A 25,812-nucleotide genomic window follows, 5' to 3' on the forward strand; every position below is an offset into this window, starting at 1 on the left:
TCTTCAATCTATGAAATTGTGAGAAAAGAAAAAGAAATTTATGCCTGTTTTGCTATTATACCCCAAACTGCACAAGTTAACAGTGTGTGATAAATGCTTAGGTAATATGGAAAAGGTTCTATTCACAGGCATCCTCTGGGGGTCTTTGAACATGTCCTCTGTAGGGTGAGTGAGCACTGTACCTGCCTTTGTAGGGCTGATGAGATCAGATGTGTAAATGTGTAGGAAAGAGCTTGACATCTTCTAGATACACAATAAATGACCATTAATAGTAGTAGATATCACTTAGTAACATTTAGAATATAACTTTGTTTAAAAATGCTAAAATAATAGAAAAAATGACCTCATGATGATTTAGAAATTTACCCAGTTTTTAATGTAAATAAATTATGAAAACATCAGTTATTTGGTACATTTTATTTTTGTATTATATATTATATACAGTCATGTATTGCTTAAATATGGAGATATATTGTGAGAAATGTGTCCTTAGGTGATTTATCATGCAAACATCATAGAGTACAGTTGTACAAACCTAGGTGGTATAGCTCACTGCACACTACGCTGTGTGTTGTGTGGCCTATTGCTGCATAGGCATGATGAACAGAACACAAAATTAAATCAATAACAAAAGAAAATGGTGCAGTCAAGAGATGCAGTAATCTTGAGGTGTGTGAGGCTCCTGCCAGCATAACCTGGCATGCTGTTGACAGCATTTTTTTTTTTTTAAGAATGAGAATACTCTAAAATTACATTAAAAAGTATAATAAATGCATGCACCAGTAACAGTCATTTATTTTCGTTATCAAGTATTCTGTACTATACTGTGTATGCTGAACTTTTATTTGACTGGAAGCATCGTAGGTTTGTCTATACCAACGACATCTCAGAGATCAGATGTGTAAATATGTGGGATGCACTCAACGTTATGATGATTATAGGCAAGAGGAATTTTTTAGCTTTATCATAATCTTACAGGACAACTATTGTGTATTCGGTTTGTTGTGATTGAACTGTCATGTGGTGCATGACTATAACAGATTTCAGATAGTAGTGAAAAGAAATAGTATGTTGAAAATTTGATGTTGTATGGAGAAATGTTATAACATTTATTCAGAGTTTCTTTTGCTTCTATCCTTACTTCTTTGATCGGTCTTTTACTGTATTTCCAAACATTGTAATTACTGCTAATGTCTAAAAAATGGTGAAGCAAGGAAGGGTTGACTTTGAAATTTATTCTGTGTTTTAAGTTATAAGACAAAGTGGTAATGTGATTTTAACTGAGTATTTAATATTTTAAAGAGTCAAGCCTAATTAAATGTGTTCTGCCAAACTGTGCTTTCTTTCACAAGTCCTGAGTTTTTACACAATAACTTCTGATATATGGTTTTTCCATTGGAATGAGCCATCAAAAATGTTTTTTTTTCCCTTTGCTTGCAGTGGTGGGTGTCCAAGGCAAATTATAAGGCCAAAGTAGTGATTATTTGTTTAGGCAAATGCTGCAATAGAGAAATTAATAAAGTAGAAATTGAAAATTAAAACTCATTTTTCCCAATTGCTGTTGTTGAGAAAATTATTGAATTTATTAAAATAGGTATGGTATCTAGTAGTTGTAATTTATTTTACATGATGGTTATTTTTCTCTTCAGTTTTGGCTTTTTCTGGGATGACTCATTAAGAGAAAGAAAAACTACAGTAAGAGAAAAAGTATGTGACACTCAGAAACAGGCATCACTGTGAAAATAACAAATTCCTAATTAAAACACTTTGAACTTTCAATACAGAAAGTGTTTTATAAACAATAATAATATTCTCATTTCATTTTTATTTGGAATGATTTGGTAGACTTTATATATCAAATGAGAGAATGACTTCTTTTCTTTTTTCCCCCAGTATTGAACTCATTTTATAATTTATAAAATACAGTTAATATCAGTTTACTGTTGCATTGGAGTGTTTCCTTGAAGGGATAGATACACTGAAGATTTAAAATAGTATCAACAATCCAAAATGACTGTATTTCGTTGTAGAGTAGTAATGTTATTAAAAGTAAATTTTAATTGCTTTCTGACAAAAGTATTGGTTTAGATTTAAACTTTTTGATAGGTATTTACTAAGTGATATTTATTAGAAAACATATTTTCAAAATAGTTTGACTTATCCTATTCCTTGTAATCGGCTTCCTTTTAGCCCTCTATTCTGAAGTCTGTAACAGATTTAAAGGGAAGATTGATGGCCGCCTCCATACTACAAATAACTGGGGAGTGAATTCATTTGTATTTACTCTGAAGAATGGAGTGAAATAATGAATTTCAGTTGAAATCATAGGAATGTATATCTGAGACTTGCTACAGTTGTGTGTTTTTTGGTACAAATGATTTAATCTGTTTTTTAAATTTAATTTGTTATATATGATTAATTTGATTTTGAAATTTCTATTAATGTAAATTTTATTGTGGGGTTTAGAAATTGTATAAATAAGAATACTAAAATTATTAAAATTATGGGATTTGAGAATGCAAATTTTATTTTTTGAAAAATAAAGCAAGTTGATTTCCTCTAAGACTGTTAAAACCTATTCTAGTCAAGTGAGCATAACTTTTATGGAGCAGGTATGGGTGTTCAGATTAATTTAAAGATTAATTTATTCAGTATTATTTGCTGACAGAATTTGTTAATAAGAATTCTTATAAATTAAAGCTGTTGTAGTTTTGAAATCACTTTATATGTGAATAAAATAAAAATTTAAAAAACCTATTAGAAAATATTCAAAAGCTTTCCTTTTAAAATGCAATCACTATGTTTCTGCAGCTTATTTTGAAATGGATGAATAAAATAAACTATATTGATACATGTATTATAAATAAGAATGGTATCACAAATACAGCAAAATGTTAATGTATTGTCTAGGTGGTGAGTGTTTGGCAATTCACTATCATTCTTTTTGGCTTTTCTGTTTGTTTGACAATTTTCATAATAGAAAATTATCCTGTCTGGAGTGAAATGAAATCTCGGTGGGGGGAATATGGAATCATTCCAAGGATGAACTACTGTTCTAAATTTCATTTTGTCTATTTTAGACAAAGATGGGGGCGGGGAAGGTATCTCTTTGAATTTCCCTAGTCTTTCCAGAAGTGCTAAGTAAGAGCTTCTGAAGAGCTGGGGTCGGACCAGACCTGGGCGTGAACCCAGACTGCAGATTAATTAGCTCTATAACCTTGGGGAAATTCTTTTTTTTTTTTTTAATTTGTTCTTTTTAGTTATACATGACAGTAGTGGAATGTGTTTTGACATATTATACATACATGGAGTATAACTTCTCATCCTTATGGTTGTACATGATGTGGGGTGTTATACTGATTATGTATTCCTATATGAACACAGAAAAGTTATAAATTCATTCTACCGTCTTTCCTATTTCTATCCTCCCTCCCTTCCCTTCATTCCCTTTTGTCTAATCCAGTGAACTTCTGTTCTCCCTGTCATACCCTTATTTTGTGTTAGCACCCATATATCAGAGAGAACTTTGACCTTTGGTTTTTTAGGATTGGCTTGTTTCACTTAGCATGGTAGTCTGCAGTTCCATCCATTTACCAGCAAACGTCATTCTTCTTTATGGCTGAGTAATATTCCATTGTGTATAGTTACAATATTTTCTTTATTTGTTTATCTGTTCAAAGGCACCTAGGTTGGTTTCATAGCTTAGGTATTGTGACTTGAGCTACTATAAAAATTGATGTGGCCATGTCACTCACTATAGTATGCTGATTTTAAGTCCTTTGGGTATATGCCAAACAGGGAGTGTATGCCAAGCAAGGGATAGCTGTGTCAAATGGTAGTTCCGTTTCAAGTTTTCTGAGGAACCTCCAGACTGCTTTCCATAGTGGTTACACCAATTTGCAGTCCCATCAGCAGTGTATGAGTGTACCTTTTCCCCCACATCCTCACCAACACCTACTGTTACTTGTATTCTTAATAACTGCCATTCTGACTGGAGTGAAATGAAATCTCAGCATAGTTTTAATTTGCATTTCTCTTGGGGAATGTTTTATAACCTCTCTAAGCCCTTCCTCATCTCAAGAATAGAATGAGGATTCCTTGTAGGATTATGGCAAATGTCCCTTCATTCTTGTCCTCCTCTACTTGTTCATAATCTTTGTGAGCCAGAGTGCGGTCCTTGAAGGCCCGTCAGATCCAGTGGGGTGAGTGAAGGAGAGAGCATGAAACTGTCCTCTTCACGGTGCTTTTCAGCCACCAGATTCACTCTGAAAGGCTGTCCAATTCGCCTGCTTGGCAGGGCAAGACAAGGAAAAGGAGGGAGAGAACTAGTGGCTGTCCTCAGGAGCAGGATGTTGGATTGAAAGAGAGTAAGGCTTTGGGCATCAGACAAGTCTGAGCTGGAAGCTGAGCCCTGCCTTTCACAGGTCGTGTCACCTTGAGCAAGTTACTTAGCTTCCTTGTTTTAAAGGCAGAATTTAGGGGCTCGGGCTGGGGCTCAGCGGTGGAGTGCTTGCCCAACATGCGTGAGGCCCTGGGTTCAATCCTCAGCACCACATTAAAAATAAATAAACATGGGGCTGGGGATGTGGCTCAAGCGGTAGCGCGCTCACCTGGCATGCGTGCGGCCCGGGTTCGATCCTCAGCACCACACACAAATGAAGATGTTGTGTCCGCCAAAAAACTAAAAAATAAATGTTAAAATTTCTCTCTCTCTCTCTCTCTCTCTCTCTCCTTCTCTCTCTCTCTTACTCTCTCAAAAAATAAATAAATAAAAATAAATAAACAAATAAAGATATTGTGTCCAACTACAACTAAAAAAAAAAGCAGAATTTAGGATGCCTTTGTGAACTTTTGTTATATTCAGGTGACATGTGGCAAGTAATGAACAAGTATCTAGTACATGAGTGCTGAAAGCAGCACTGTACTAGTTAACACCTTAAATATCTTTTCTGTTTCCTGGTCCTTTTAGCCTTTCTATTTTGGTAATTAAAATTAAAATTATTAAATTAAGGTAATTTCCTTCCTTTTCCAAATTATTAAAAAAGATAATAAATATAGATTCAGCAGCGACTTCCATAATCATGTTCATCCTGACTTCACCAAATTAGAAGTCTTACTATCAGTACTAATTTTTTAGTCTGATTAACATTTTTCAGTATTATTTACTATAGTCTTCATGATGTACATTAGATCCCGTTTATTTTAGAAAGTGTAGAAAGACCAAGAGAGATTCATTTTAAAGGAGCCATTTTTCCCAATGGTAATTATTCCAAAATATAAAGCTTCATAGGATTGTCTCTAAAAGTAAAAATAATTTTACCTACATACCTGTATTACTCAAGAGCTGATAATATGTGAGTAAATAAAAAATTTGTGGGGTTTTCTGCCTGTTTTTAAAGCTAGCTCCTGGACCTGTCTCAGTTTGTTCTCATGGTCCCATTCTTGTTCACCTTTCCACCCCTCTCCGTTCTGGCCCTTCTTCGGTGCTCTTGGCTTACTTACATTTCCTGCCCTACTTTGCAGCTGTGTGTGGCCCTGTCCTGAATAACTGCTCCCATTTCTGGGTCCGTGATACTGGAAACAGTAGTAGCTCCCTGGGGACTTGATAGTTTGAAGAGTGAACCTTGGAGCGAGGGTCTGAGGTGGCAGAGTTAGGATTTTGCACAGGATCAAAAGAGCATGAGAATAAGAACTAGAGTTCAGAGGGTGATCTGTATAGAACAACCTGTTTTGCTGAGCAGCCCTGTGATTTTTGAAATGAACTAGGCCTTTCTGTTCCCTAACTATGATCCTCTGCTAACGGGTTGGATGAGCAGGAATTGCTTCTTGTTCTGACCTATACCTTCACCTCATTAGCAGAGAGTCTGGGTTGTAGGAGACAATAAAATATTTAATAAAAGAATAAATGTCATCTAGTCTTTGTAAGAATATGGCCAGTTTTGAAAATCTGGATGACTAAAGATTAGGGAACTACCACTATTCAAGAGACAATGAAAAGAAATGACCTATTTAGCCCAGAAGAGATATGGAGAAATCTTAAAAAGCTAAGGAAAGGAATTCAGTCTGAAAGGCTATATGTTGCATGATTCTACCTGTATGCCATTCAGGAAAATGCAAAAAAAAAAAAAGAGGAGTAAAAAGATCTGTGATTGCAAGGGGTTCAGGAGAGGGAGACAGGAATGAGTTGAATACTATATAGCATTTTTAGGACAGCGACACTATTCTTATGATATTGTAATGATATCCAGCTTTGGAACAATTCCTGCAAACATTATTTTATTGTTTTTATTGTACTCTTGGAATCTCTTTCAGTAAAACGTCTTTCTTTCTTTTTTAATCATAAAGTATGTGTCTCTTATTTTTTTCAGTTATATTAGAGTATTTTGTTATCTTAGCACTTCCATTATTTTTTTAAAAGAAAATACTTGTTTGAGGTTTTTCAGAGACTGTTTTATTTTAAATCAAAAACAAAGTATTGACATGTAGAGTTCCAAATTATATGGTTGCCACTGGGAGATGCTTTCAGGTTATCAACAATTATATGAACACTTTGGTACAACAGAGTAATATGCTATGGTCCATTTGCTTTTAAATTTTATTTAAAATTCTGGTAGAATCAGATAGCATTTGAACTGATTGTTTTAAATATATTTATTTTGAAAAAATATTTTAAAATATTGTTGTTTAGTTTCATGCAGAACTGGGGCAACACTTGATAAGACCATAACTGTTCAAAGTGGGCAGTAGTGGGTGGCAAGTGGATGAATTCTTTATAAGAATGTCTTTACTTCTGTGTCTGAAGTTTATAACATTACATGTTCATAATGTAATTCAGTGTTTAAGAAATATGTTCCCAGCACCTTGGGAGGCCGAGGCAGGAGGGTTGCGGATTCAGAGCCAGCCTCAGCAACAGCGATGTGCTAGGCAACACAGTGAAATCCTGTTTCTAAATAAAATACAAAAATAAGGCTGGGGATGTAGCTCAGTGGTTGAATGTCCCTGATTTCAAGCCCCAGCACACACACACACCCCAAAATAAGAAAAAAAGAAAAAGTTCCCAGCAGAATGGGAGGCTGAGGCAGGAGGATGGCGAGTTCGAAGCCTGTCTCAGTAAAAGTGAGGTGCTAAGCAACTCATTGAGACCCTGTCTCTAAATAAAATTCAAAATAGGGCTGGTGATGTGGCTCAGTGGTTGAGTGCCCCTGAGCTCAATTCCCAGTGTCCCCCCCGCCCCCCAAAAAGTTCCTTTTTCTTTTCTTTCTTTCCTTTTTTTTTGGTACCAGGGATTGAACTCGGCGGCGGGGGCACTTGACAACTGAGCCACATCCCCACTCCTACTTTTTGTATTTTATTTAGAGACAGGGTCTCACTGAGTTGCTTAACACCTCACTGCTTCTGAGGCTGGCTTTGAACTTGCGATCCTCCTGTCTCAGCCTACTGAGCCTCTGGGATTACAGGTGTGCGCCACTGAACCTGGCTCCATTTTCTTACTATAGATTTTGGTAGTTCTGTTTCTTTCCCCTTCACCTTGCAGACAGGCCAAATATAATTCTGGTAGATAAAAAAGCATTCAGTATTTTTGTGCATGGGTATTTAGATTTATGAAGACTAAAATTGTATGTTAAATGTTTAAATAAGCATTCTTAATAAATATGATTATAGTACCACAAAATAAGAACCACACAGAGGAGAGTGAAGAATAGCTCTAATGGCTTCTTGTTGTTGTTTGTTTGTTTGTTTTTGATACTTCCCGTAGAGGTCCAGTGGTCAGTCATTGGGCATGAATATCTTAATTCACCTGTGAGTTCTGTATGGAGCTGAATGTTACTTGTTAGACTGTGGATATAACTTTACTTCTATTTTGCATGAAGTGAAAATGTATTGAACCTGTTTGAAAATTGGGTAAATATGAAAACATAATAATTGCAAAACTGGTGATGCATGTTACTAAATTACAAAAGAAGGCATTTGGACACCAGTAGGAAATCTTATTCACTTTGAGAATGTAATCAGGCACAGCCACTTTGCAGGGCTTGTCATTATTTAGTAAAATAGGAACATGTACGTGTTCTGGAACTGAGCATCTCCATTCTCAAGTGTACTCCCCTGAGGAATTTGCACATGTATATCAGGAAATATATATATATATATATATATATATATATATATATACACACACACACACACACACATACATACACACACACACATATATATAAATTGTAGCAGCATTGTTTGTAATTACAAATGTAATAATTTGTATATAAGGTGTTCTCCAAAGGTCATGGGACATGTTCAGAGTTTGTGAAATGATTAGATTATGAGAGCTATAACTAAAAGACGTTAGATTTATCCACTTGATGGATTCATAATTTGAATGGACTAACTGGGTGATAACCATGGGCAGGTGGGTGTGGCTGAAGAAGTGGGTCACTGGGTGTGCCCTGGGGAATTATATTTTGTTTCTGGATCCTCTCTCTCTCACTGTGTTTCCTGGTTACCATGAGCTGAGCAGTTTTCCTCTGCCATTCCTATCTCCCGGATATTCTGGCTCACCTTAGGCCCAGAGCAATGGAATTGGCCATGAATGAGCTGAGAGTACTGAAACTGAGACAAAATAAACTTCCTCCTCTAAGTTGTTCCTGTTAGGTATTTTGGTCAGAACAGGAAGAAGCTGACTAGCAACAGATATTATATTCATTATATGCATCTGAAGGAGCTGCAGCTATACACGTACACCTGGGGTGACTCTCACAAAGACAGGCTTGACTGAAAGAAGCAAGTTACAAAAGAACACATATAGCACGAAAGCTCAAAACCAGGCAAAAACTGTGTCTACGGAGATGGCAGAACCAAGCTGGATGTGGTGACACACACTTGTAGTCCCAGCTGCTCAGGAAGCTGAGACGAGGGCAGCTCAAGTTCAAGGCCAGTATCGATGAGACCCTGTCTCAAAAATAAATTATAAAACAAAATAAAATGGACTAGGGATGTAGCTCAGTGCTAGAATTCCCCAGGTTATCCTTAGTACTGCAAAAGGAGAGAGAGAGAAAAGCTAGCCAAACCAAACTACATTGTTTAGTGTTGTGTTTATAGTTGGTGAAACTATACAGAGAAGTGAGGAAATGATAATCATCAACTGGTGAAATAATATTTGAGATGGTGGTATAAGTTTACCCGTGGGTGACAGCAACAGTATATTATGAAAATAAAATAGCATATTATTAGACATTTGAAAATCCTAATAAAGAAAGGTGCAGTAAATCCAAGTTGTTAACTTTTATTAATTTCAGTTCCTGACTCAGTCACATCAGGAAAGTAGGCAAATTCCTGCCATAAAGGAGCAAGTTTATTTTCCTCATTCTTTTGGCTCTGTGATTTATAGCACATGTTTTGAGGCATCCTGCTGCTTGCATTCAGAGGGAGGATATTATGGGAAGGCTACCAGTTCTTCTGCCAGTCTCATGTTTTTAATACAGCTTGCTGGTTTGTCTGGGCATGGTTGCTTCCCCTAAACTGAGTGAAAGAAAGGACTTAAAGGACAGAGTATGGAAGGCAAACTAGCTGTCTCACATCATCTGAGACAGAAGGAGCATATTTTGGGGACACTACAAATGTTTTACCATGACACCACATCTAAGTAAAACATTATATTCCCCATTTTAGCTGACTACATGGGCACCAAGAATAGGACACATTTCTCAGTTTCTTTTGTAACCAGATATGGTCTGTGTATGGCTAAAGGGAAGTAAGCAGAAGAGGCATGGGCAAACTTGCAGGTAAAGTTTTCCCTTTCTTCCTCCCAAACCCAGGGCCTTTTGCATGCTAGGCAAGTACTCAGCTACTCAGCCACATCCCTTTTAAGGGTTCTTAAAGGGAGTTCATATGCTCTCATCTCTCCTGCTGACTTGAATGAAAATGTGACGACTAGAGCTAACTTACCCATCTTGGACAATAAGTAGCCTTAGGAAGGGAAACCCTACCCAGTGAAAGAACAATTGAAAAATGAACCTGATTCTTGAACATGATGAAGCAGCATGCAACCTCTGCTACATTTACTTTGGGGATTTTGTGGAAGCCATTATTATACAGGCTTGTTACTTGTAACTGCCCCTCATCCTGACTTCTACTCTTAGAGTTAATGTTTAGGAGGTAAAGATAGAGTCATGGTATAATAATCTATTATTATAGTTTGGGTTATTGTAGAAGTTATCATCAGAATTTCAAGCAGAAGAGTGTGGAATGAGACAGAACCATGTACTTCTTCCTGTCTATCAGTTTTTGTCCTCGGTCCGCTGGCATTTTTTTTGTCATACTCTTTACAATAGAAAACATTTAGATCCAGAGTAAAAGAAACAACAACAAAGGTGTAGTGAATCATTCAAAGAATATTTTTTCTTGTAAAGAGACCTTAAATACACCTTAAATACTGAGAATCATGGTAGTTCACATATTTTTGAGAAAGCCATGAAAGCCCTTAATGGTACTTTTGGCAGTACTAGCTGAGGCAAATAACTGAATGTACAGCACTGAGCATGTGCTCAGGTTTCATATTTTATAAATGTCTGCACAATGTAAGTTCTGCTTTAATAAAAATATCCATATTTTTATTTCTAAAGATGTAATTACATGCTAATTTAATTAATTAGCTTCTTTGAAACGTTTATGTAAAATCAGTGGTCTAGGAAAATGTACCATGTTTATTCTGTGGTGTTGCTTATTCCTAGCATGTCGTAGGCTGTCTCCAAGGGCTCATACATCCCAATTGAGGAAGCAGACAGTGATGCCCATCCAGCACAGCTGCCCTCGCCTGCCTTCTTGGACTTTGCAGCTCCAGCAAAAGGTCCAACTTGAGTTAACTAGCTTTGTCTGATCTCTGCTCCATCTTCAGATCTGTCCCCAACCTCCGTGCCCCAGGTCACAGGTAGCCCTTTTTGGGGATGCTCTTGTGGAGTGCAGTAGCAGAGCTGGGTCTCTCTGTTCCCAAAGAACTTTGTAAACCTCTCCTTATAACATGTAAAATGGTAGTCTTACCTGTTTCCTCTCTTAAAATTATATACCTTAAATATAGTGACAGCAATTTATTCATTGAAGAATCTGAGAAGACTTCCAGATTGACAATTTGGCAAATATTAAAGGAGTGAAGCATAAAGAAAGGGGCAAAATGCCTAGGTGAGATTGTTCCTTGGGGGAATCAAGAAACACTGCAGTGTCATGATGAGTGGAAGCTAGAAGAGCCAACAAACAAAAGAACAGAAACACAGTTGTGCTTTTCTTTTGGATCTGGGGTTCTTGGAAGATGATGAAGAATGGGAGAAAAATCTAAATAAATGGTTTGAGGTTAGCTGCATTATAAACCAAAAATCCTATTCCCCGAAGCAAAAAGGTTGGGCATAGGCATTTGTATCCCAGGTACTAAAGATCTATTCTATGGCAAATTTCAGACTGATTACAAATTCCCAGCTGAGGCAGGGGCTCCCTTCATTATTTTGGAGTAGAAGAGACAATGAGGGAAGGCAGTGGTTGAGTGCATCCACTTGATTGTTAGAACAACAGGCATGCAGATCTGCATAGCTCTGTTTGGTGAGTAAGGAGCTTAACTCTTTGAGCTTCAATTCCTTTATCTGTAAAACCATAGTGAGATTTAAATGATAATTTGGATCATCATTGAATGACAGATGTTGCTATTTTCCTTCTCCTTTACTTTTCTTTTTAACATTTCATTCCCCCTTTCTTGAGTATAGTGACCTTTAAACTTCATCGATTATCTATCCTATCAATATAGCACTTTAAACAATCCCCGATTTAAGGGAATGGATTTAAGAATTATGTAATACATTGTTATGCTAATATATACAAAAGACATCTATAAATTGGCATTTTTTAAAAGATAAGGTTAAATAAAAAGTTCAAAGTATTTAACATTATGTTTATTAATAAATCTTTTTGATGTAAAATTATTAATTAGGTAAGTTTTAATATTTTGCTAATTACAATGGCTTCAAAGTGTCATTTAATGTCTCAAGAAAGTATTTTATAGCCATGTTCATTGTTAATAATGATGGATATAAATCTATATTTCAGAGAGTCTTTGTAATGGATGGGGGAGTAGTTTTCTTCAGAGATCTGACTCATATTTTCTTTGTTTTTAACTTGCAACATGACTAACAGAGTCTATACAGGTTGCAGATGGGTCAACTCTGCTGGTGTGTGTGTGTGTGTGTGTGTGTGTGTGTGTGTGTCCTTGTTGTTTGCTTGTATTTGGATCATTAATATATACTTTTAAATCTGTGATTTCTTTACAAGAAAGTTTTAGAACAGTTGTATGCTTCCATTATTTTTAAATTGAGTTTGACAGTTTGTTTATATATGTGCAGTACTGAGAATTGAACCTAGTGCCTCACACATGCTACGCCAGTGCGCCAGTGCGTATCTACCACTGAGCCTCAACCCCAGCCCAGTCAGTTAGTTTAGCTGAACCTAGGTAACATTGTAAGCACACTAAACCACAATGTATCACTATATGGAAAGAGAAAGAATGAGCAAGCGCCTCTGTCCTCCCGGTTGCACAGCAGGGCTCCCATACTTCTCTCAGGAAACCTGGTGTATCACACATGACCGTGACTTCCTGGAAGAAGGATTGAGTATCAGTCTGGGTGATGCATACTGCTAAAACTTAGCTTTTGCTAAGTTCTCAGATGAAATCGAGGTTTTCGATTCTCTCACTTGAGAGGTGACTAGTGTCAGAATGTGTTTATTAACTTGTTTGCCGAGTTGAATTGACTGCTCAGGATATTTTTTTTTTATTTCTTGAATACTTTAAGAGCATTCCTTTCTGCCATGTTCACTCTTACTTGCATATTATCCATTTAATACATTCTTTCATTTGCTGACGGTTTTATGTCTTGGGAACCTTCTGGAATCATTCATTTGAAATCCTCTTTTTCAAATATTTATGTGTGGCCTCTCATTTCAAAGATTCTGATTTCCCATTGCCTCCCAAGCTCTCATCTGTCCATGGAGATGACATTGCAATTGCAGTGTTGAAGGCCTGGAACACTTTTCTTGATAACTGTGTCTTTCTTCTTGGTATTATTAATAACATCAGAGCTTTGGGAAGAAATTCTATCTTTCCTTGAATGTCACTTTCAACAAGGGAGCAGTGCTTATGAATTCTCTTTCCTTTGGCCTACAGTAATCTTGCATGGAACCAATTCTTTTTTTAAAAATTTATTTATTTATTTATTCTAATTTATTATACATGACAGCAGAATGCATTTCAGTTCATTTCAGTTCACATAAATGTATTCATTTGTGTACTATTTCTCTGGTTGTACACAAAGTAGAATCATATCATTCGTGTCTTCATACATGTACCTAGGGTAATGATGTCCATCTCATTCCACCATCTTTCCTACACCCATGGCCCCTTCCATCCCCTCCCTCCCCTTTGCCCTACCCAAAGTTCCTCTATTCCTCCAGTGCCCCCTCCCCAACCCCCATTATGGATCAGCATCCACTTATCAGCCTTTGGGTTTTTGGTATTGGTTTACTTCACTTAGCATGATATTCTCCAACTCTATCCATTTACCTGCAAATGCCATGATTTTATTCTCTTTTAGTGCTGAATAATATTCCATTGTGTTTATATACCACAGTTTCTTTATCCATCCATCTACTGAAGGGCATCTAGGTTGATTCCAAAATTTAGCTATTGTGAATTGTGCTGCTATAAACATTGATGTGACTGTGTCCCTGTAGTATGCAGTTTTTAAGTCCTTTGAGTATAAACTGAGGAGTGGGATAGCTGGGTCAAATGGTGGTTCCAAGTTTTCTAAGGGGAACCAATTGTTAATTACCAGAAAAGTAGCAGTTGGAGACCTAAGTAGAAAAACATGACAGTTACTGAAGGTAGGAGTAAATTACCTCTGCAGTCATTTGGTTTATATTTATGCCTTTGCAAGTGAAACTTACACGTTATTGTAAACAATTCGTCTAAGATTGTACTGTGTAGAAACTTTTATCTGTAGATTTCAAATTTGTCCTTTTTTGTTTACTAGTACTGTTAAAATTAATGAGTTTATTTTGTATGTTTTTGATATGTGAAAATCACACATTAATCTAGGTTGTTCCTTACAAATCATATATGATTTAGATTTTAGTTTTGATTTTGTGAAGGGAATTTTATATGAATATTTTTACATAAGACAAAAATATCAGTCTGCAAAAATGCAAAATTAAAAAAATATTTATTTTCCTCCTATTTAATGTAATATCAAAAATTGGTTTGATCCTGTCTGGGGCACAAAGGAATTAAACCATGGTGAAGAAGGGAAGTACTGTTTCAGGGAACCCATATCTAGATGGTTTTGCAAGCCACAGATGTAGGACAGCCATGGGGAGAAGAGAAGTGTGTAGTAACAACAGATGCTCTAAACACAGCAAGGTCCTGTGGTGTTCACAGATGTGGCACACTACATGCAAGATTTCCTCGGCTGAAGGAGGAGTAAATGGTTGCATTAGGTTAAACCTGATTGACTTACGTTTCTCTTCCATCACTAACACACCAAAGTGTTATGTTCTGTTGGGGTACCTCATTATTAATAGATATAAGGGTGGACAGCTGTTGCCAGGTTAATGAATGTGTATCATGGGACAGGGCGTGTTTTGTATCTTGTGGTTGTCTGTAATAGTCCTCTCTTATCTTTTCTGTGGTTTCAGTTACCTGCTATCAGTGGTGATCCAAAAATATTAAATGAAAATTTCTAGGAATAAAATATCTACGTTTTCTCCCCATAAGCTATCAGTTCTTTTATTATCAAATTTTGTATCTTTTGAATAGCTTCTATTACAGTATAGTCTTATAATTGTTCTATTTTATTAGTAGTAATTATTGCTTATTTCTTACTGTGCCTAATTCACAAACTCTATCATAGGTAGGCAGGCGTAGTTTAAAAAAAAAAAGTCTATACAAGGTTTGATCTACCTATGGTTTCAGGCTTCCACTGTGAGTCTTGGAAGGCACCCCATGGAAATGGGGCACTGCTCTACACTGTTAGATATTTAGTGGCTGATATTTACCAAACTTCAACATGTCTGCAACAACCATGATTTTGTTTTATGTAACTTGAATTCTAATACTTATTTCACTGTTTCAAAATTTTAAGCATATTATTTACTTTATCCTTATGTTAAGTGACAAAGTCCTTAAAATTTTTTGCTTTGGAGATGCTAATTGTATATCTTTCTAATATACATAACAATTATAGATTTTTTAAAAAGTTTTCCTGTGCCACACTTAACCATGCCTCATATCACCAGTGGTTCATTTACCAGTTTGGGAAAACTCTGTAGAGGATGACATTGGGACATAATGAATAAAGTTACTGGAAACGAGGAGGAGCTCTCTGTGCTCAGTGCCCTTTCCTGTTTCGTAGAACATGATTAATTTGATTATTTTTGCATATGTGTATGACATAGGATTTATCTCCAAGTACACAAAATTTCTTATTTGTTTCTTTTTATATTTTACATTTTAATATAGGTCCAGCTCATCTAAGGTTCTCATGAATGTTTATTTTAGGGGTGTGTGAGTGTGAATCTATACTTTTACTGAAAAAAAAAAATGAGTTCTATTACCTCTCATTGTTTTTTATTTTTGAAAACAGGTATCAGTCATCATAATTACTGAATCATGTATATTTTAAAAACATTTAACAATTGTTCTGTTTTCTATTCTTAAAGGAATTAAACTTTTAAAAAGTTCCGTATGGCTTGTATTATGCAGATTATAAGTCAGAGATCCTGACAGATTTCAAACTACAAAGGTGGATAAAATATTTTACTGTGCTATGAATTTAAAAAAAAAAAAAAACAGATTTCTTTGTTCCTTTATAATGTGTTTTCTTTCTCTTTCTCTCTTTTGAGATGGTCAAAGCATTCCTTTTAGGAGACAGAATGGGGGTAGTAATATGTTGTTTTGTGTTAGGAAAATTGAATTTGACTCAAAACTGTTTTAGGAACTAGCAGTCACCAGATATTTCAAGAGTGATTTAAATGTAAACACATGTAAAAAGTGAAACTATTAGTGACCTTTTCCCCCCAATTTCCTAGCCTTATATAGTCTGGCCTCAGTTCAAGATTCTGTATGTTACTGTTTTACATTTATTTTAAGCTGGCAAAAATAGTAAATTGTATACAAAGTATAATTTGTATAATTTGATTGTATAGAAAAGGAGGTGTTTCAGGACTGTGCTCTTTGATAAAGATAAAACATCAAGTATTTTTTTTCCTCCGATGAAACCAACACTCCATTTCATGTAGAAAACATTGTTCTAAGAATTTGTTGTTATCTTTTTTCAAATTAAAATTTTTATTTCTTTTACTATATAATCACTGTAATGCCATGTGAGCATTACAGTGTACCCCACCATCATCTATCATCTTAAAAGGAATGCACGCTGCTTTTTTCTTTTTCTTAGTGATAAACATTGTTACATAACTATAACGTACAGAAAAACACAGGTAGTTTAGGTTTTAGTTCAATTAATAATTGTAAGTGAACGTGTAGTCAGGTCAGATAATTATAGCACTCCAGAAACTTTTCTCACACACTCTCCTAATTACTCTTCCCTCTCACCAGTGAAGAATCCACTATCCTAACTTCTAATGTTGTAGATAAGTTTTATCTGACTGTGAACTTGATATTAATGGGATCATGTGCTATGTATTCTTTTGTGGTTGTCTTTATTTTTTAAATTTGAGATATTCATCCATATTTTTATGCAAAGTATTGTTCATTTTTATTGCAGTGTATTATTTCGTTTTAAGACTATTTCATGCTTTGTTTATTCTTTGTATTACAATATGCATTTGGTTTGTTTCTAAATTTTGACTATTGTAGTAATAACACTCAAACCTATCTTTGTATTAATCACCAGTGAATTGCTGGGTCCTAGTTTTGCATCATTCAACTTTAATAATTAAAATTATATAGTTTTGCTAATTATTTGCACCAGTTTGATACGCTTAATAGATTATATGAGAGTTCCAGTTGCTCCACATCCATAGCAAAACTTTTGGAGAGGAGGAAGATGGAGATAGATTTACTGAAGTATAATTACAAACAGTAAAAACTTATCCTTGTGGAGCTAATAATGTACCTTGTAGTGTATAGTTCTGTTAGTTTTGCCAGAATATTCTTAACACCTTATCAACTTCTGCCTTTTAGTGTATAACACTCAGCAAAATCAAGGGTTCAAATCAAAGGTCTTATGGAAACATGATTAGTTTGTGTTCCCAGTGGGAGAATGGTGCACTAAGATATGCTGCTGTGTTCTTCTCTTGGTACCAGCAATTATGACACATACATCACATTAGTTTTCAAAGTGTCAGTAATTCTATTGTGCCAATTATCTTTGTAATGATACTTGATCTTCTTCATATATTATTTGTTAAAAATATTTTGTGAGTTTGGGAGATATAAAACATTACTTCATAAACACTGGTTGAAAAGCATTAAATTGAGTGATATGTTCCAGGGAATTTGGATATAAAAAATATGTGAAATTCTGCTGGAAAAATGTTAACTTTGTTGATATTCTGTGTCATATGCCTAGATTTGTAACTGAGGGTTGGTTTTCTGTCACAAGTTACTAGTTCATTCCCTCTTATTTCATCTCCTCTAAGTGTATACATTTTCACTGTGTCTATGAACAGCCTTTTAAGTTGATCATTGTGTTCATTTTAGGATGATCATTATTTTGTTGAGATGGTATACTTTTTAAAAAGATGGTTCTGATGCCTAGTGTCATGAGCTAAGAGGAAGGCATAGTTTTTGTTTTTTGTGTTTTTTAAATTTTCCTCTTCCCTCCCCCTCTTCCCTACTGGGGCTCAAACCCAGGGCTTTGTGAATGCCACTCTAGTGTTCTACCATTGAACTATACCCCCAGCTCCAAGAATAATTACTTTTTGCTTTATGTATTACAACAAATAACTGCTGTGGACCTTGAAGGATTTTTCTAAGCAAGAAAAAAATAAGAAAAGAAGCGAAAGAAAAATTTTAAAACGGAGGAAGTGAAATGACATTTTTGTATACATATAAAAACCTATCAAGCAATGGTCAGTCCTCTTCACAAGTTTCTGAGCAATTTTTTTTTTCTTCATGGATCATTATATTTAGGTAACATCTCCTGCCCCTCACCCCAGCAAACATACTGTAGTTCATTTGCTTATTTTTGTTCTATGTCAGTGTTTCCTTTAGACTTTAAGCTACAGTGGGTAGAGCATGATTATCTTTGGTTCATCAGTTCAAATCCAGTTTCTTGCAGTTTGCCCAATCTGTAGCAGGTCCTGAATACACCATGAGTTGAATGTATGTATGTCAGTACACAGGCAGTCGGGGTATATTTAGAGATAGGGAGTTTCATCTGTGTTTGGAGTATAGGTGATTGGGAAAATGAACTATAGAGAAGTTAAGTGATTGTCAAATATTTTTTTCCATGCAGATTTTCCTAACTAGTGGTAAATTTCTTCTGTATTTTGTCTATATCAGTGCCAAAGTCCTGATTGTGATATTGTGTTACAATTTTTTAAGATGTTACTGTTAGAGGAAATTGGGTAAAGGGTATACAGGATCCCTCTGTATGTGAATCTACAGTTGTATATTTTTTTAATCTGCCCTCCTCATATTCTACCCAGGCTCTGTACAGTTGTCTTAAAATAAAAAGTTTTTAAAAATTATGGGCAGAAAATTTAAAATATTATTTGTAAAAAAAAAACTCTGAGGAGTAATATTCTGGAATGTTATGATACATAATTGCATTTATGATACATAATTTTCTGCAGGAAAGGTTGGGAAATGCAGCTTACATTGCTGAATCCCACTGTGTATGTCCTTTATAGAAAGGAGGGCTTGCCATCGTGTTTATCCTGGAACATGTTTACTAACTTTTTTGGTAAAACTGTCTTCCCTTATTATTTTTCTATACTTGTATATGAAAAGCCCAGATGTTTTGAGAGATTTTTTGGATTGTGGTGGCAACTAAAGTTGGTTCTTAGTTGTTAGAACCCTTTTCTCCCTGTTGTACTAACTTCCTCAAAGTCAGAGTGGGAGGCTTTCCTTATTTGTATTTTCAGTTGTGGTGTAGAGCCTAACCCCAGCAGGCATTCCTAATCTGTTGACTGAATAGCCTCTTGTAGGTGTGGATTGAAATATCTCTAGTGGAATTTTCATCCATGGACAATAGGATAGCTGACCTATCGTCTTAGTTTTCTCAAGTATGTAGATTGTTATAATATTATATCTTTAAAAATATATGAATATGACCATTTTACCAGATTTTTATAACTATTCTGATAATGTTAGTTATTTTTATATAGTTCTGAAGGAATACTTAGTGTTTTGTAATATATTTGTTTGATGTAAGAAATTAATTTAGCAAGTAGCATGTTTACTAACATGGAAAAATAGTAATTTACCTCTGTTTCTTTAAGTCTTAAGGAAATATCATTGATTTTTTGAGTTCCATTTAAAAAAATTTTTATAGTTGTAGATGGATAGAATTACTTTATTTGTTTAGTTTTTTATGCTGTGCTAAGGATAGAACCCAGTGCCTCGCACATTCTAGGCAAGCACTCTTCCACTGAGCTACAGTCCTAGCCCGAGTTCCATATTTTTTAAATGAGAAATCTCTTTTCCTTGATGATTATAATATTTATTAATGTTTCAGTTTGTCATTCTTGGTATTTTCATCACATTTTGAGTTTTAAGAATACATATCCTTGAGAACTTAAAAAAACAATAGAATCAACACCAGATTTGTTTTTTTAGTTAATTTCAGTACATTTTTGTTTGAGTTAGATCAATTTTATTTCAGAACTTATTTGGAATACCCAGGGGATATAATTAAATAACTTTGGGAACCATCCTTAATATAATTTTTGGAACAGAAGAAAATACACTGTAACTTTCGTTTACTTTTCTGGTGGAGTGTCCCCCTTGCCCCCAACAGGAAAGTACAGTTCCACTAAGATTCTTGGGTCATAGATCAGAGGCTTGGATCAACAAAAAGAAATGAACCTTTGGAAGAATTCTGATCCAATATCATGGGCCAGTTTAAACTACAATGTAAGCAATGGCAGGTGGCCTCATTCTCCCTATAAGGAAAGGCAACATTGCAGTTCATTAGAAAAGGAAAGTGTTTTTTTTCTTTTCTTTTCTTTTTTGGTGTGTGTGTAGATGGGGGAGATTCCTCATAAAATGTTAGTTTATCTGACATTAATAAGCAGCTCTCGGTCCTCTTAGAAACAATCAAAAGGGAATGGGGGAGTGAAGTTGTGCTTAAGTAGAGTTAATATTTTGATTTGGGAATTTGTCCGGGGATAGTCAACTCTTGGTTCTCATAGTAATGAAAATGAGCAGCTGCAAAGAGAATACAAAAACAGGAATTAAAAAAAAAAAAACACTACTTATTTTATCTTGGAAAGCATTTTGTGATTATTTTTGTTGTGGATTGAACTTCCTAATTGTGTTTTTCTTTACTTGCAATCCTGGAACACACAGTGATGGATATAAGGGGCAGACAGTCATGGAACAACCTCTAAGTGGAAGGAAATGACCTAAAAGCTTTTTAAAAAATATTACAGATAAACAACAAACCAATCCCAGTAATTAATACTTGGCTACTGGCTATACTTAAATAATTTTGATTTTCTTATTAAATTTCTTATTTCTTAACTGTTGTGGCCATTGTTTTGACTAAATGGGAATCTGTGATTTGTAGATATCAATTACTGATATTTTTTACTCAGATTTTCTTAATGAAAAGGAGGAAGTACACTACTAACAGAAACATTTGTATCTTCCTCAATTATCTTAAAATCCTTCCTGCTTTAAAAAAAACAAAAATCCTTGCTGAGCCTCAACTCTGCTTGTGTCTCACTGAAGACTTATAGCAAATATGTCATTGGAAATTCCCTTCATACTCTTCTAGGGATCTCTGAAATTTGGTGGGGTAGGGAACTACACTCTTCCCTCATAACAGCTTGAGTTAGTAGTAAACCATTCCAGTGAATGATAGAAAAAGTCTTGAGATTTGTATGCTCAAAATTCTGTAAGAAAGGATACATTGATAGGCTTTTATGAGGTAGTTTAGATTGCATGAATTTAAAAACACATAGTATTAGAAAAGAGCAAATTTTCACACTAAACTGTTTATAGTGTAAAAAAAAAAAGGAATAAAAAGTATCTGCCTGTGTCAGTTCAGGAGGAATAAAAATTATCAGTTGCTTATATTGCTATGCAGTTTTTTTGATTACTTTCCAGAAACATTTAATTCCTTTGACAAAGGTGTTTTTCAAAAAATAACATCTGCCCACTATAGTAAGTAATAAATACAGACATGTAAAATGATTCAAGTAAAATAACAAATCCATTGCCACTCTTCTAGATAGAATGAGTGTTATATGTGTTGGTGATTTTTATTTTCCTCCAAAATTATCAGAAGTCCTTCCTCTCCTTCCTTCCCATCCTTTCTCTCTTCTTCTTCCCCTCTTTCCCCTGTCCACCCCCATTGGCTGTATCCCTAGTTCCAAAGTATATTATGTCACATTTTCTGGAGTTGTGCTTGCTATGCAAGTGGTCTACCTCTTGAGCTACTTCCCCAGCCTGAGGATATGCATTTTAAATTTTAATGAAAACTACCAAATTATCCTCTACCAAATCCTGTTTCACTTTGATCTCTTTCTGTTTACAATTTGAACTTTTGCCAATGCTGGGTGGTATAAGTCTTTTGAAAATCTTCTGTTTGCATAAAATTTTCTGTCACATAAATTCTTATTCGTATTTTGATGGCTAACATACTAAATTTTAGATTCAGTTGGGGGCAGATGAGACTTTTTTTTTCAGTACTGTCTTTGTCCACAAACATGTTATGCCTTTACATTAATTTAGATCTCTTATGGCCTTCAGTCGAGTTTTGGGGTTGCTTTCCCGAAGGTCTTACATATTTTAGTTTTATTCCTGAATAGTTTATTGTATTTTACTATTATGATTGGAATTAAATATATTCTTTTCTTTCTTTTTTAATTTGGGGATTTGAACCCAGGGTCACTTTACCACTGAGCTACATCCCCAGCATCCCACCTCTCGAATTTTTTTAAATTTTGAGACAGGCCCTCATTACGTTGCTGAGCCTGGTTTGAACTTGCAATCCTCTTGTCTTAGTGTCTTGAGTTGATGAGATTACCAGTGTGTGCCACCACACCTGGCTTGGAAAAATATATTTTCTAATTATTTATCACTATGTATAAAAAGGCTTTGATTTTTATCTTATAGCCATAGAACTGTGTCAAAATATTCTATTAGTTATAATAGTGTGTTAGTATTGCAGTGTCAGTTGATTCTCTTTGATGTTCTAGAGCATCTTTACCCAATATAAATATAAGTCACATTTGTAAATTTCTAGAAGTCTTATTAAAAAATAAAAAGAAACATGTGAAAGTAATTTTAATGATATACATTAACTCATTATATCCAAAATACATGTAAGCAGTGTTACAAAGATAATATAGTAAGATATTTTACATTCTTCTTTTTCTGTATTAAATTGTCAGAATTCATTGTATATTTTATACCCACAGCATATGCAATTTGAACTATATTTCACATGTTCCATAAATATAAGTGGCCAGGGGGTACTCTATTGGACAGTGCACTCTAAATCGACAATCATAATGTGTGCAAATAATGAATATTTTTTTTCCCCTAACTTTTAAGAAGTCTTTTTTTCCTTACCTTAATCTTGCTTGGAGTACCAGTAGTACAATGCTGATACTGATGGTATTAATGGGACTAGTTCGTGTGTTTACAGATTTGAGCACTGTGAATTATTGGTATCAAGTTGTACATGGAATTTTCTCATAATTATGCATATGCTTTCTTATGTAAAGAAGAATTTAGATAATTGTTAATTATCAATAATTAAGATAATTCTTAAATAATTATCTTTTACGGTTATCTATGTAGAGTTATGGAATTAGAAACTGATAGTCTTTAAAACATTTGAACAATAGAATTTTGAAATTATGAACTTGTTTTGCTCCTATAATAAAAAAGGTGTTATTTCAAATTTTAAACATTAAAAAGTGTAGAATATTGTGCAGAAATGCATACATTATTGATGGCAGCAATCCTATGTGTTTTCTTCTCAAGCTGGACTCTGGACTGTGTTCACACTAGGAGGTGTGGGCAGCAAAGCGGCTGCCTCTCCAGAGCTTTCTTCCCCTCTGGCCAACCAGAGTCTCCTGCTTCTGCTGGTGCTGGCTAACCTGACAGATGCTCCAGATGCACCCAATCCCTACAGACAGGCCATTATGTCCTTTAAGAACACACAAGGTTTGTAATGTTTTTTTCTCTGAATATTCTTTCTAATGAGATTGTTGTTCACACCATATTGTTTATTGTCTTATAGATTTGGAGATGTATCAGTTTGTTATTTTTATATTGGTTAAAAATGAGAAAAACTTAGATTTTCCTGTCAATATTCTCAGGAAGGTCAAATAAATCTTAGAAGAGTGCTGTGATCCTTTATATCCCTTTAAGTTTATATTTCTTTCAGAGCTAACCAAACTAGCTTGTGTTTAATTTGGCCAGCTTGTCCTCCTATTAGGGATTCAGAATAATAACCTATGAAAACCAAATCGTAGGTTATCTTAAATTTTCATTTAAAGTCTATTCTAGTTAGAGTTTTATAGAACTAAAAATTAGATCAGAAATCAGCAAATATTAAGGAGCAGTAGCTTCACAAGGTCATCTGGTCTTTTCCTCTTAACTCTGCCATTGCAATTGAAAAGCAACCATAGATAACACAAGAAGGAACGAACTTGGCCATGTACCAGAAAATCTTTATTTCCAAAACAGATGGTGGACTGTACTTCATTAACCCCTAAAGTAGAACATGAACAGATAGATATATTTTAAAATAGTAATCTCCTAACAAAAGGTAACATTCTACAATTCTATAGTAGCTAGATTATCAAGATGTATGCAATAGATATAGAAAATATGGTACATATATACAGTGGAGTTCTACTCAGCCATAAAGAAGAATAAAATTATGTCATTTGCTGGTAAATGGGTGGAACTGGAGAACGTCATCCTAAGTAAAGTAAGCCAGATGCAGAAAACCAGGGTGGAATATTCTCCTTCCTATGCAGATACTAGAGAGGAAAAGGAGGGGATTGATCTCTTGAAAACAGAAGAGAGAGCAGTATAGTAGAAGCAGGGGACTAATGGGGAGGGAGGAGGAGAGGGAAACGGGAAGAACTGGAGAATAAAGTTGACCAAATTATGCTATATGTATGCATAAATATATCACAGTGCATTCCAAATTTATATATAGCTATCATGTACCAATAAATAAGTAAATAGATGGAAGGAAGACAACAGAGTAGAGGAAGGGAATCAGAAGGGAGGAAGAGAAGGAGGGTGACAGCACTGGGGATTGAAATGGAGAAAACTGTTATATGCATTTATGAATATGTCAAAATGAACCCCAATAATAACGTATAAATGTAATGTCCTAAAACAGAGATTCACCCAACATTCATGTATTTAAGTTGTGCAAATGTACATACATTGGGTAGGAACATTAAGGCTTCTGATGCTCTGTGCTATGTCTTTCCAGACTATTCTAACATACATTTTTAATAGTCAGTGGATTAGTGTATCAATTAATTGTATCTTTGCCAATTCTGGTATTATTTGCAGAGTATCTTAGCCCATTTGTGCTGCTGTAATTAAATACCTGAGACTGGGTAATTTATAAAGGACAGAAATTTATTCTCACAGTTCTGGGAAGATCAAAGGCTCCAAAGGTTTAGGTTTGGTGAGGAACTGAAAACTGCTTCTAAGATGGTACTATGGATACTGTGTTCTCACATGGCAGAAGAGATGGAAGGACTTAAAGAAGCCAACTGGCTGCGTGGAATCTCTTTTATGAGAGCTTTAATCCCATTCACAAGGGAGGAGCATTTAAGACCTAACCACCTCCTATAGGGCTCCCCTCTTAACACAATTGTTGGAGTCTAAGCTTCAACACTAGAATTCACGCCAGAAACACAGGGCAATAGGGACTCAATAATAGTTTGATGAGCAAATAATGAAACCTCATACATCTGGTGGTAGTACTTTTCTGTTCCATTACTACACTCTTCTTCTTGGTGACAATGTGACTTAATGGTTAAGTAAACAAATTTTGGAGCCAAACAGACCTGGGTTCACACCTCACCTTGGTCACTTTAGAATGTGAGACCTTTGATATTTCACATAATTAGTACACCTCAATGATTTTGTCTATGAAATGAAGATAATGCCACCTAATAGCATTTATATAAATACTAAGAAAAATAAAATTTTAAAATGATCAGTTCAGATTTTACCACATAGATAATAATCTATTATTTTAAATATGGAAAAGCCAGGGCACCATGTAGTAGAATGAAGGCATTTATAGATGCCTTCCTCTCCTGTCCATGGTTTCTACTGCTGTTAGTGTGGCTGCTCTGGCCAAATATTAGTAAGCATTTTGGTTTGAACTTTGCTTGAGATAGTCATTTTTTGGGAGACCATGTAGTACAGAGATTAAAAAATTGGCTTTATGGGTTTTTTTTTTTTCCTTTTTTCTTTCAATACCATTGCCCTGAATTGTAAAGCAGGGGTTATTATCTCTACTTCACATGATTTTTGTAAGAATTAACTGGGGTTTTACCATAGCACAGACTTACCACATTATTCCTGTTGTTATAGGAACC

At 35.0% G+C, this 25,812-nt stretch overlaps 1 protein-coding gene across 2 annotated transcripts in view; it reads left to right on the forward strand.

The window, feature by feature from the left end:
* Dym (dymeclin) overlaps positions 1-25,812 on the forward strand; it is a 345,904-nt gene that overhangs the window by 111,869 nt on the left and 208,223 nt on the right. For both annotated transcript variants that reach the window (XM_027948972.2, XM_027948971.2), the window contains exon 9: positions 23,213-23,395. In XM_027948972.2, coding sequence (XP_027804773.1) covers positions 23,213-23,395 — 183 coding nt within the window. The remainder of the gene's footprint in view (positions 1-23,212; positions 23,396-25,812) is intronic.

Source organism: Marmota flaviventris, chromosome 16, assembly GCF_047511675.1.
Source record: "Marmota flaviventris isolate mMarFla1 chromosome 16, mMarFla1.hap1, whole genome shotgun sequence".
Lineage (NCBI taxonomy): Eukaryota > Metazoa > Chordata > Mammalia > Rodentia > Sciuridae > Marmota > Marmota flaviventris.